Here is a 12,992-nt window from a genome sequence, read left to right as displayed (position 1 = left end):
GCTCCAGTTCTCTCTTAACCTAACACCCGCCGACCCGTCGATCCGCAGCCCCGACCCAACCGATTGCAGCCGCGACCCGCCGATCGCCACCGCGCGACTCGTCGACCGCACCGACCGTCCGCCCAGATCGAAATCACCGCCCCTAACAACATCGCCCGCCAGAATCGAAATCGCCGTCCCAACATCCCGTCGATCGTCGGCCCCTGACTCGTTGCGCCCGACCCGTTCGATCGCCGCCCCTGACTCGCTGCCAGATCGAAATCGCCTCCCCAACCCTGTCTCTCGCCCTGACCCGTTGATCACCGCCCCTGACTCGTCGCCCCCGAGCCGTCGATTCGCCCACTCCCTACTCGATGTCAGTCCGCCGCCTGCCGCCTCCTCGTCGTTGCCCGATTTGCTCCGTCACTTCCGACTCCTCCTAATTTCGATCAAGGTATAATTGATCTCCAATTTTTCTTTAGATTGAGATTCATTATGCGACTTGGATCAGAAAGAAACCATGGATATCGCTATCAAGAGTCCCTTTATTTGCCGTAAAAATTCAGAGTTTGCTTAACCCTCCAAAAATAGTGTTTTTGAAAAACAACGTTTGAAACATAAAAGATATGGAGATATGTTTTGAAAAACACACAAAAAACAACTTTGTTTTAACCCAACACACTCTAATTATCCAACTTTCTGGTTAGTCTAGTGTGTAGACCCAAAGCCTTGCAATCGAAAATACGAAGAAAACAGTCAGAAGACTGTGTCGGTCGACCCGAAAGTGGCAGACGGTTGACGCCCCCCGAGCCGTCGATCGCCACTCCCGACTCATGTCGTCGCCGCTGCCGCCTCCTCGTCGTTGCTCCGATTGCTTCCGTCACTTCCGACTCCTCCAATTTCGATCAAGGTATATTGATCTCCAATTTTTCTTTAGATTGAGATTTCATTATGCACTTGGAAGAAGAACCATGATTATCGCTATCAAGAGTCCCTTTATTTGCCGTAAAAATTCCAGATTTGCTAACTTCCAAAATAGTGTTTTGAAAACACGTTTGAAAAATAAAGACTATGGAATGATGTTTTTTGAAAAACACAACAAAAAAAAAACACTTTGTTTACCCAACACACTCTAATTATCCAACTTTCTGTTAGTCTAAGTGTGTAGACCCAAAGCTGCAATCGAAAAGACGAAGAAAACAGTCAGAAGACTGTGCGGTCGACCGCAGTGGCAGAGCCGGTCGACCGCGTGCACTGCAGGAGACTGAGAAGAAGTTTTCGCTCTGGCCGGTCGACCGGCGTGGTCGCTGCGGTCGACCGATATCGTGCACAAGACCCTGTAGGATTTCGTCGTTCTGACCGGTCGACCGACCTTGGCAAAGCGGTCGACCGCGACGCAGATTCGCTGTTTCCTATTTTATCTAGGAATCCTGTTCTGCTGGGGTTTGTTATAAATACCCAAACGTTTCTAGGGTTTGAAAAGAACATCAAAAAGAGAGCTTTTTGGCTGCTAAGAGAGAGAGAATCTCAGAGAGATTTACCCCTTGTTTGAGAGCTTGTATTTTCTTCTTCAATTAATAGAAAGATTGTGTGGTGTGGCTCCCGAGGACGTAGGCACGTTGCCGAACCTCGTTAAATCTGTGTGTTCGTCTCTTTTACTGTTTTTACAAGGTTAGATCTTTATTTGTGGTTTATTCCTACTTTCCTACTTTCAACACAAGGTCCGGAAGGGCAAGGGTTCGATTGATTGTTTCGAATCCCCAACAACTGGTATCAGAGTTTCGTTCAGCAATTTGTGTGAAAGCCATGGCAGAGGAAAGCAAATCAAAGATTGAGAAGTTCGACGGATCGGATTTCGCCTACTGGAAGTCGCAGATGGAGGACTATCTGTACCAGAAGGACTTGTATCGCCCGCTTCTGGGCAAGGAAAAGGGAAAGAAGACGACGGAGTCAGATGGTGATTGGGAGGTACTGGATAGGAAGGCTCTAGGGCAAATCCGGTTGTCGCTCGCCAAATCAGTAGCCCACAATATTCTGAAGGAGAAGACGACGGTGGGGCTTATGGAAGCGCTCGCGAAGATGTACGAGCAACCGTCGGCAGCAAACAAGGTGCATCTAGTCAAAACTCTTTTCAACCTCAAGATGGCAGAAGGACGGTCCTTCACGATGCACCTCAGCGAGTTCAACACGATTGTTGATCAACTTATCTCCGTGGACATCACGTTCGATGACGAAGTGCAGGCCCTTCTACTACTATCGCAGTTGCCGGATAGTTGGGCAGGTTGTGTGACGGCAATCAGCAATTCGGCGGGGAAAGAGAAGTTGAAGCTGAATGAGGTTGTTAGCATGATTCTATCCGAGGAGGTTAGAAGGAAATCGTCCGAATCAGAAGGTTCAGGTTCAGCCCTAAGTTTCGAGCAGAGAGGCAGAAGCCAGAAGAAAGGGAACCAGAACAGGAATCGGTCGAAATCAGTGAAGAAGAGGCCGAACTCGAAGGTTAGGTCTATCAAAGGGAAGTGTTGGAACTGCGGCCAGGAGGGCCATATGTCTTCGGTCTGTAAAGCACCAAAGAAGGATGCGGGTGAGCAGGAGGCTCATATCGTGCAGGATGCCTTGATCCTTGCTATGGATAGCGATTCTGATTCTTGGGTCATCGACTCAGGAGCTTCTTTCCACGCCACTGCAAATAGGAAACTACTTCAGAACTATGTAGCAGGGGACTTTGGTAAAGTATACTTGGGGGATAATGAACCTTGCAATATTGTTGGAAAGGGCGACGTTCAGATACAGATAAAGGGCTCTAAGTGGAACTTGAAGAACGTGAGACACGTGCCGAAGCTGAAGAGGAATCTTGTTTCGGTGGGACAGCTTGGAGCAGAAGGCTACGTTTCGACATTCACCGGGGATTCGTGGAGGATCTCCAACGGTACGATGGTTGTTGCCAGAGGCAACAAAACGGGAACTCTCTACCTCACTTCACATGCGAGTGACACCCTCGCAATTGCAGCTATGTGGACTTTGCATTCAAGTCCATCTCATTCCACTATTTGCATCCAAGCTCATTTGAGAATAAAGAGGATTTTGCTTCTTTTGGACATTTTGGCTTTTGGCTTCAATTGATCATTTTCTTCACTTGCTTGATGGGCTTCATGCTCTTTAGGCTTCTAAATACTACAAAATAGAGAAGAGAGATTTTTGAGGGGTTTTTACATTTAATAATATTTATTTATATTTTCATTCAATTATGTGCAAACTAATCTAACAATAATTATTAATGGTATATTTATTCATGTAAAATAGATAATGAGGGTATAAAATTGTAATAAAATATGATTATCAGTCTTCTTTTGGCGGTTCGAGATACTACGTCACCTTTATCGACGATCACTCGAGGAAGGTGTGGGTTTACTTCATGAAGCACAAGTCAGAGGTGTTCGAGATCTTCAAGAAGTGGAAGGCCATGGTCGAGAACGAGACAGATCTGAAGGTGAAGTGCTTGAGATCAGATAATGGTGGAGAATACGAGCTGGAGGAGTTCAAGAGGTTCTGTGCTACGAATGGGATTCGCTTAGAGAGGACTACTCCAGGGACGCCGCAGCAGAACGGCATTGCAGAGAGGATGAACAGGACCTTGACAGAGCGTGCGCGGAGCATGCGATTACATGCAGGTCTGCCTAAGACATTTTGGGCGGATGCGGTGCATACGGCAGCATACCTTATTAATCACGGGCCATCAGTTCCATTAGATTTTGGGATTCCAGAGGAGGTTTGGAGTGGAAAGAAGATAAATCTCTCACACTTGCGGGTATTTGGTTGCGTGGCTTATGTTCATATCAGTGACCATGTCAGGGACAAGCTAGAAGCTAAGTCACAGAAGTGCACATTCATTGGATACGGCATTGATGAGTTCGGGTATCGCCTTTGGGATGAGAAGAACAGGAAGATCATCAGGAGCCGGGATGTGATATTCAATGAGGAGGTGATGTACAAGGACAGGGACAATGCCAAGGATAGCCAAAGCAGTGGGAGCAGCACTACGGATACAGGTGGATCCGAGTACATGGATTTGGAGGAACTTCCAGATGGGGGCGACGATGTCAGTTCTGACCGTAGAACGGAGGAGACTACAGGTGCAGAAGCTACTACCCAGGGCGTGGAGCCTAGGAGGTCATCTAGGGTACCCAAACCAAATCCCAAATACCTCTCGTCACTTGATTATCTACTCTTAACAGATAGCGGAGAGCCGGAGTGTTATGAAGAGGCAGTGCAAGTGAGTGAATCTCAGCAGTGGGAGCATGCGATGCAGGAGGAGATGGATTCTCTACTCACTAATGAGACATGGGAGTTAGCCCAGCTACCTGCACAGAAGAAAGCCTTGCACAATAAATGGGTCTACCGGGTCAAGCAGGAGAGTGATGGAAGCAAGAGATTCAAGGCCAGATTAGTAGTGAAAGGGTTTCAACAGCGGGAAGGAGTGGACTACACGGAGATATTTTCCCCTGTTGTGAAACTCACAACCATCAGAGTGGTGTTGAGTTTGGTAGCTGCAGAAGACCTCTTCCTTGAGCAGTTAGATGTGAAGACTGCCTTTCTTCATGGTGACTTGGATGAAGAAATCTACATGAAGCAGCCTGTTGGCTTCATTGAAGAAGGAAAGGAAGAGATGGTGTGCAAGCTCAAGAAGAGCTTATATGGTTTGAAACAGGCTCCGAGACAGTGGTATAAGAAGTTTGATAACTTCATGCAGAACAATGGCTACAGAAGATGCAATTCGGATCATTGCTGTTATTTCAAAAGGTTCGAGTCCAGCTTCATTATTTTGTTATTATATGTTGATGACATGTTGGTAGCAGGACCGTGTTTAGAAGAGATAAACAGTTTGAAGAGGCAGCTAGCAAAGGAATTTGCAATGAAGGATCTGGGTGCAGCGAAGCAGATTCTAGGGATGCGAATCAGTAGGGATGAAGCTGAAGGGACATTGAGTTTGAGCCAAGCTGAATACATTGAGAAGGTACTTCAGAGGTTCAACATGCAGAATGCTAAGGTTGTTAGCACACCCCTTGGAAGTCAGTTCAAGTTATCTGAGGAGCAATCGCCTAAGACAGATGCAGATAGAGAGCATATGAGCAGGGTGCCATATTCTTCAGCCATTGGGGGTCTCATGTACGCGATGGTTTGCACGAGGCCGGACATCGCCCATGCAGTGGGAGTTGTGAGCAGATTTGCAAGCAATCCAGGAAAGCAGCATTGGGAGGCCGTGAAGTGGATAATGCGGTACTTGAGAGGGACTACGAGCAAGCCACTATGTTTCAGGAGGAAGGAGATGGTGCTGCAGGGATACGTGGATGCGGACTTCGCCGGTGATCATGATACGAGGCGAAGCACCACGGGGTATGTTTATACCTTAGCGTCGACAGCAGTGAGCTGGGTCTCACGTCTGCAGAAGATTGTGACTTTGTCTACAACCGAGGCTGAGTATGTCGCGGTGACTGAAGCAAGCAAGGAGATGATCTGGTTGAACGGGTGCTTGGAAGAGTTGGATCTGAAGCAAGGGAGAGGAGTTCTTTATTGTGATAGCCAGAGCGCTATACATCTTGCCAAGAATCCAGTATATCATGCCAGAACGAAGCACATCGACGTTAAATACCATTTTATACGCTCGCTGATCGAGGACGAAAAGTTGCACTTAATGAAGATTTTGGGGAGTCAAAATCCGGCGGACATGTTGATGAAGGCAGTCACCATTGAGAAACTGGAGTTGTGCGCAACTTCAGTTGGCCTTCACGAGTAGAAGACGAAGGCGGAGCCACACTACGAGGATCGGCGCGATCGTCGGGATGTTGATTGAAGAAAGAATTTTTCGGGGGAAAAGATACATGCGAAGAAGGGGAGAGTTCGGGTGAGCTCGTTGATGACGCTTTGGTCTCCAAGTGGGAGATTGTTAGTCTAAGTGTGTAGACCCAAAGCTGCAATCGAAAAGACGAAGAAAACAGTCAGAAGACTGTGCGGTCGACCGCAGTGGCAGAGCCGGTCGACCGCGTGCACTGCAGGAGACTGAGAAGAAGTTTTCGCTCTGGCCGGTCGACCGGCGTGGTCGCTGCGGTCGACCGATATCGTGCACAAGACCCTGTAGGATTTCGTCGTTCTGACCGGTCGACCGACCTTGGCAAAGCGGTCGACCGCGACGCAGATTCGCTGTTTCCTATTTTATCTAGGAATCCTGTTCTGCTGGGGTTTGTTATAAATACCCAAACGTTTCTAGGGTTTGTAGGACATCAAAAAAGAGAGTTTTTTTGGCTGCTAAGAGAGAGAGAATCTCAGAGAGATTTACCCCTTGTTTGAGAGCTTGTATTTTCTTCTTCAATTAATAGAAAGATTGTGTGGTGTGGCTCCCGAGGACGTAGGCACGTTGCCGAACCTCGTTAAATCTGTGTGTTCGTCTCTTTTACTGTTTTTACAAGGTTAGATCTTTATTTGTGGTTTATTCCTACTTTCCTACTTTCAACACAAGGTCCGGAAGGGCAAGGGTTCGATTGATTGTTTCGAATCCCCAACACTTTCCATACCCACACCGAAACTTTCATGCACACTCCTTGAATATAGAACAAATACCTTGTGTCCAAAGCGGGCATACCGTACTTCATCTTATATGCTTCTGAGGCAAATAGAAGCGTACATATTCCTATGCTGATCAACACATATTCCTTGTCTAGCGGCAACAGGCATTGCAGTGATTTCGCCGGGAAAGAACTGCCCGTGACAGTCGCAAATACCAACGGACTGATCATTGTTCACTCTAAATATAAGTCACGGTCTAAGGAAAGGAAAAACACAGCAAACAGATCAAAGACCTGTGAGCATAACTTTATTCATGCAAAAGATAAGAAAGGACAACTGGTCATACAATAATGTTGGACATAATCAAGACTAGTTGCCCATTACAGACTTCAGACTTCGCCCGGAGCACAACGTTACTCCGAACCCATAGAAACCTTAGCAGGCTTACATTTATTCCATAGCATTATTCTAAAATCCATAGGATATCACTCAGCCACATCCTATGGCTTAGGAGGAACGATAGTTTTCGGATCCCTCTGCAGTATGCCAAGATATACCACCAGTTCATTGACGGTTTGAGCCACAACCTCTACTGGTTTAAAATCCGGTGCTGGTCCCTCAACCACAATTTTCTGTGGAACCCATTTATAGGTAGGATTAGCATCATAGAACAAAACACATCCAGAGAGCTCTCCCCACCGATGGACTAGTTTCTCGAGCCATTCGGGGGCTTTCAGGCTTTGCTGCCATGTCCTCCTCAGATAGCTACTAATCGGAACAAACCTCGTAGACTCACAGAACATAACAATCACAATGAGCAGCGCTTCGGCTCTTTTCTTGACGTTTGGTGGGTTTGCAAGCCATTGTGCTGCGCTTATGAGCTTCTCACGCCCAAGGGTGACTTCAGTAAGACCTCCTGTTGCGTCGAAGCCAGCTGCGCGTAACAGGGCAGTGTAGTTATGCCCGATACCAAGAAGTGTTGAATCTTTATCGATCAGGTGCTTATCTCCCAGCTCGAACCATTTACCGGCGTCGTTCACGCGAAAGCCCTGAAAGTAGAGCTGGTCGCGTCGGATCCTCAGCCTGACCTTAGTCACCTTACCCTTCTCATCATTGAAAACCAGTACAATGTCGTACCAAGTGAGCTTCTTCACAAAATCAGGATCCTTTTCGTCGAGTACAGTGGTACATACAGGACGATTGCGTGTCCAAGTCTCTGCTAAGTCCTGACGCATCCTCTCGATCTTGCTCACGTAGTTTGCCGCTGTCAGGTCCTTGCTAAGGCTGATCTCTATGGATTTGATCTCGTTGGCCTGCATTTTCTCACTCCCTGCACTGGATAATTGTACGAATAATCTTAAAATGGAAATGACCAGATGATTATGTGAGTTTGGTCTAGGGGGGAAAGGAAAAGGTTTGAAAACATTACATAGAGTTAGATGATACATAGTTAAGCACGCTTGGACTCGTGACTCAAATAGGATTAATCACTTTGAGTGAATATGGGCCAAATACTTCAGAGTTCTGATGAATGGAAGAGATCTTTTACAATAAACAAGAAAATTGTGGGATTTGAGCTCTCTCACTACACTTTAATGGTTTAATGACAAACATTTGATGATATTTGAATGATTATAACTTGTTCATACACTCAGATGAAACTCAGCACTTATTCTCACCCTTCACTTAAAAAAAAAATCATATTGTAATTAAACGATATATGACAATAGTTAAAGAACCAGTGTTAAACATGCAAAGCAACAGAGAAACCCAGATGCCAAAAACTATCATATATACCTTCACCTGCTATCTTCAATCCTTCCTCGGTGTAGCTAACTTTATCTAAGGCTGAGGGGGGTATTTATAAGTGCTGAGAACCAAACCCCAATAATTCATCCTGGTGCCATTTTTTACTTTAACAACACCTACTACGCACAAACGCGAAACATGTGCCCATGAATTATACAGAATGGAGACAAGAAATTGGACCAGTGTACGTGGAAAGTGCATGTGCACAAAAAACAAAATGGGGTATCCAACTTATAACCTCATGCAGTAAATATAAAAAACATATGAAGAAAATAATTAAACAGTTTCAGAAGTTAGTAATTGAAAAAATATATTTCAAAAGGGCTTAGGACCTTGGTTTGGTTGAACCCAGTAAGCTCAAATCCAAATTAATCACCTGTTTTGGATAATTAGTTGGACATAATTTGAACAATAATCGAAGTTGATTAGGTTTAATTACGGAGGCGCTCAAGGGAGTCAAAATATGATATTAAGACTTAGTTTAATGCTAAGAAATGTTGTTGGTGAAGACTAAACTTTACAAAGCTACGGAAGTTATTTATGGTCCCATCCTACGTGTTATTGGCCGTGGGAATTAAATCCTAACCCCACTTCTTTCTTTATATTGATTGATAGTAGCTGTCTCTAATTTATTCTATTTATTTTATACAAGAAAAATATCATAAGTGAAATGTTATGACAAATTCTTTAGGACAAGTTAATATCAATCACATAAGAGAAGGAAAAATATCAAGAACACACGAACACAAAGATATACGTGGTTCGGCTTGTAGCCTATACGTCCACGGGCGAAGGAGGAGAAAAGCTTTACTAATTGTGAGGAATACAAAGTGGATCTCTCAATCTCTCAATCTCAAATCATACCCCAAAAGCCTAATAAAACTCTCAACTAAAGGAACAAAAGAGAAGAATATCAAATAGGCTTCACAAAAGAACTTTCTCTTCTTGATTGGTGCTCTGAAGATTGATGCTCATATTTGGCTTAAAAGACTGTTCTTATATAGCCTTGAAGATCCCCAACTTATTGCTGTCTAAGGAATAAGAGTTCTAATAGGAATAGAAGTCCACGTTCTAAAACCCAACAAAATTCCCAGTAGGAATAAACCTCTAATATGATTGGTTGTGCAAAGTCTAATATAAGCAGGACTCTTGATCAAAACAAATCAAGCTAAAAAGTAACTCCCAAAGCAATATGGGTTTGAGTATTTGAGGCAACCTATAATAAATCTCCACCTTGACTCAAATGCGTAGAAGATTCCTCACTCCAAAATAAGATAACTTACTCCACCTTCTCCAATAGCCCCGTAGGGTATCTAAGTGCGGCATGTATCGATCAAGTCCAAGCCCGGGTTGAACTTGCTAACTAAAAGAGGCATCCTCAACATATCGACTGAATTGTCCGCATGACGACCATAAATATTAGCGAAGTCATCACCTGAAATAGCTCCTGAATAGCTGAAGGGCACAAAATTGTCAACCGACAATGCATAAGCTACTGTATCTTCATATCTCCACGGTGGTCGGATATCTCATCTAGAACGATCTCTAGCAATAATGTATTCCCACACTTCCTACAGCTGCTGAGGTGCTTCATATACTTGAACGGGATCTGGCTGCTAAACTCCCGTAGTCTTATCCCCTGTAGTGCGCACCTTATCAACAACTGAAATCAATGACCGTTTCTGATGGAACATAGCAGATTCATCAAAAGTAACATCACGGCTAATAATAATCTTAGGAGACTTCGGATCAGGACACCACAACCTAAAACCTCTAACACCCGATGCATAATCTAGAAATAGGCACTTCTTCACTCGCGACTCAAGTTTCCCTTGACTAACATGTGCATATGCAGGGCAACCAAATTTTTTAAGATTAGAATAATCCGCAGGATTACCGGACCAAACCTCCTCTGGAGTTTTACATCTAATAGCAGTAGATGGTGACCGATTCAATAAGTAACAAGCCGTATTCACTGCTTTTGTCCAGTGTTCTTTTCCTAAATCTGCATTGAACATAATACAATGAGCTTTCTCTAATAAGGTTCTATTCATACGTTCTGCCACTCCATTCTGTTGCGACGTGCGAGGGACTGTATGATGTCTAACGATTCTCTCCTTCTTGCAGAATTCATTAAATTCTCCTCTACAGAACTCAAGGCCATTATCAGTTCTAAGCCTCTAAATCAGCCTCCCTGTCTGCTTCTTAAGCAAAGACTTTCACTGCTTGAAAGTCACAAACACCTCATACATATGTCACAAAAAATAGACCCAAACCTTTATGGAGTAGTCATCAATAAAGGTCAATAAATATCTAGAACTACCATCCTTCGAGGAAACTTGAGAAGGTCCCCAAAGATCTTAATGGATATAATCCAAATTAAGTACATTTAGTCTAATGTACTGCTGTACTAAAACTGACTTTTTTCCGCTTCCCAAAGATGCAATACTTGCAGAATCCTAATTTTCCTGTACTCTGTTAACATAAAAGACCCTTCTTACTCAACTCGTTCAATCCGTGCTCACTCATATGACCAAGTCTCATATACCATAATATGATAGTATCAACTTCTAACATAACATCAATGATGCAACTGCAGCCGAGCTGGTAATGGTAAAACTCTATAAAACATACAAGCTGCCGATCTTCTTTCCTTTCATAACCACAAGAAAGCCTTCTGTAACCCTAAGAACTCCACCTTTACCTGAAAAATGGCACCTAATGCTATCAAGAGTGCCCAAAGAGATGAGATTCTTCCTTAAACTGGAACATGCCTAACATCTGTCAAAGTCCTGATGACTCTATAATACATCTTAATCCGAATTGTACCTTTCCTAACAGTCTTGCATGAGGCGTTATGCCCCATAAGAACAACTCCACCAACAATTAGCTTCATAAGTGGTAATGAGTGCCGATTAGGACACATATGATATGAACAACCCGAATCTAAAATCTAAACATCCATGTTCCTGTTTATATCATCTATAGCCAACAAAATCACATCTTCAGCAATATCAACTTTAGCGGAGTCCTCCTTTGATTTTTCTTCATACTCTTCTTGTTTATATTTGTTCTTCAATCTGTAACAATTGATCTGGATGTGCCCTTTCTTCTTACAATATCTGTAGGTTAGATTCATGTACTTCGACTTATACCTGTTACCTTCAAAGCCCCTTTCTTCCAATCTTCCTCGAACAAACAATCCATCAACTTTATCGCCACTTTTACTTGTGGTTAACTCTTTGTCGATCTTCTCCATATTCAATAAGTTCTTTTTGACGTCCTTGATACCAATAGAATCTCGACTGTAAATCTTAGTATCCTTGAAGTGCTTGTAGGAAGGTGGCAAAGAACACAATAACAATAGGGCTTGATTTTCATCATCGATTTTAATATCAATCTTACTCAAATCTGTAATCACAGAATTAAATTCAACAATATGAGATTTGATTGGTGTTCCTTCCGACATCCAAAGTGTGTATAAAGGCTGCTTCAAGAGGAGGCGATTAGTGAGCGACTTCGTCAAATACAAATTCTCCAATTTAGACCACAAATCAGCAGTTGTTTTCTCCATGAGAACTTCTTGCAAAACTTAGTTTATCAAACATAATTGGATTGCTGTGAGAGCTCTATCATCCAACTCGTTCCAATCTTCCTTCGTCATAGTAGTCAGTTTCTTTGACTTCCTGCACAAAGCCTTCTTCAATCCTCTCTGTGCTAACACGGCGATCATCCTAACTTGCCAAAGTGAAAATTGATGTTGCCATCAAACGTCTCGATATCCCACTTCGTAGTAGTTGTCATCATCTTCTTGTTCGATCAATAGCTGAGTGCTCTGATACCAATTTGTTATGACAAATTCCCTAGGATAAGCTAATATCAATCACACGAGAGCACAAAAAATACCAAGAACACACGAACACAAAGATATACGTGGTTCGGCTTGTAGCCTACGTCCACGGGTGAAGGAGGAGAAAAGCTTTACTAATTGTGAGTAATACAAAGTGGATCTCTCAATCTCTCAAAATCCCAAATCACACCCCAATTCCTTGCTTTGAAGATTGATGCTCATAATTTGCTTGAAAAACTGATCTTATATAGCCTTGAAGATCCCCAATTCCTTGCTATCTAAGGAATAAGAGTTCTAATAGGAATAGAAGTCCACGCGTCCTAAAAGCCAACAAGAGTCCCATAGGAATAAACCTCTAATATGATTGGTTGTGCAAAGTCTAATGTAAGTAGGACTCTTAATCAAAATAAATCAAGCTAAAAAGGAACTCCCAATGCAATATGGATTTGAGTATTTGAGGCAACCTATAACATGAACACAGTAGTCTGTTGCTCGATACTAACTGTCTCTACTTTATTTTATGGGGAAAAGTTCTTCTCGCCTCAAAATCAAAAAGCTAATTTGTTGTACCTCTGTTAGTGTTAGCAAGCCAAAAATCTCCCTAAATCCACTTTTTTATGCTCCTAGCCCTCTAAATTTGGTGCCATATCACCAGTGATTCACAAAAAGAAAAAAGTAATTTAAAAAAGGAAAAAAAACAACTCATATGCATAAAGGTTTACAAATGTGAGAGGCGAAGATTTGAACCTTGAGCTGGAAAGGAGAGAGTTCAGAAGAATTATACACATTCAAGGAT

General features: G+C 43.3%; 1 protein-coding gene across 2 annotated transcripts; it reads right to left on the bottom strand.

Moving 5' to 3' along the window:
* On the bottom strand, nt 6,799-8,437 carry LOC109835718. Of its 2 annotated transcripts, none has more exons than XM_020403726.1 (2): nt 8,335-8,437; nt 6,799-7,872 (listed from the first exon to the last, which is right to left on the bottom strand). In XM_020403726.1, exon 2 carries the CDS (start codon nt 7,854-7,856, stop codon nt 7,038-7,040), a length of 819 nt encoding a protein of 272 aa, XP_020259315.1. In that variant the 5' UTR covers nt 7,857-7,872; nt 8,335-8,437; the 3' UTR covers nt 6,799-7,037. The 2 variants fall into 2 exon arrangements, with proteins under 2 accessions (XP_020259315.1, XP_020259316.1); XM_020403727.1 differs by having other exon boundaries at nt 6,799-7,867; nt 8,335-8,424.

Source organism: Asparagus officinalis, chromosome 3, assembly GCF_001876935.1.
Source record: "Asparagus officinalis chromosome 3, Aspof.V1, whole genome shotgun sequence".
In the NCBI taxonomy this organism is placed as follows: domain Eukaryota; kingdom Viridiplantae; phylum Streptophyta; class Magnoliopsida; order Asparagales; family Asparagaceae; genus Asparagus; species Asparagus officinalis.
This window is presented reverse-complemented; position numbering and strand designations above follow the sequence as displayed.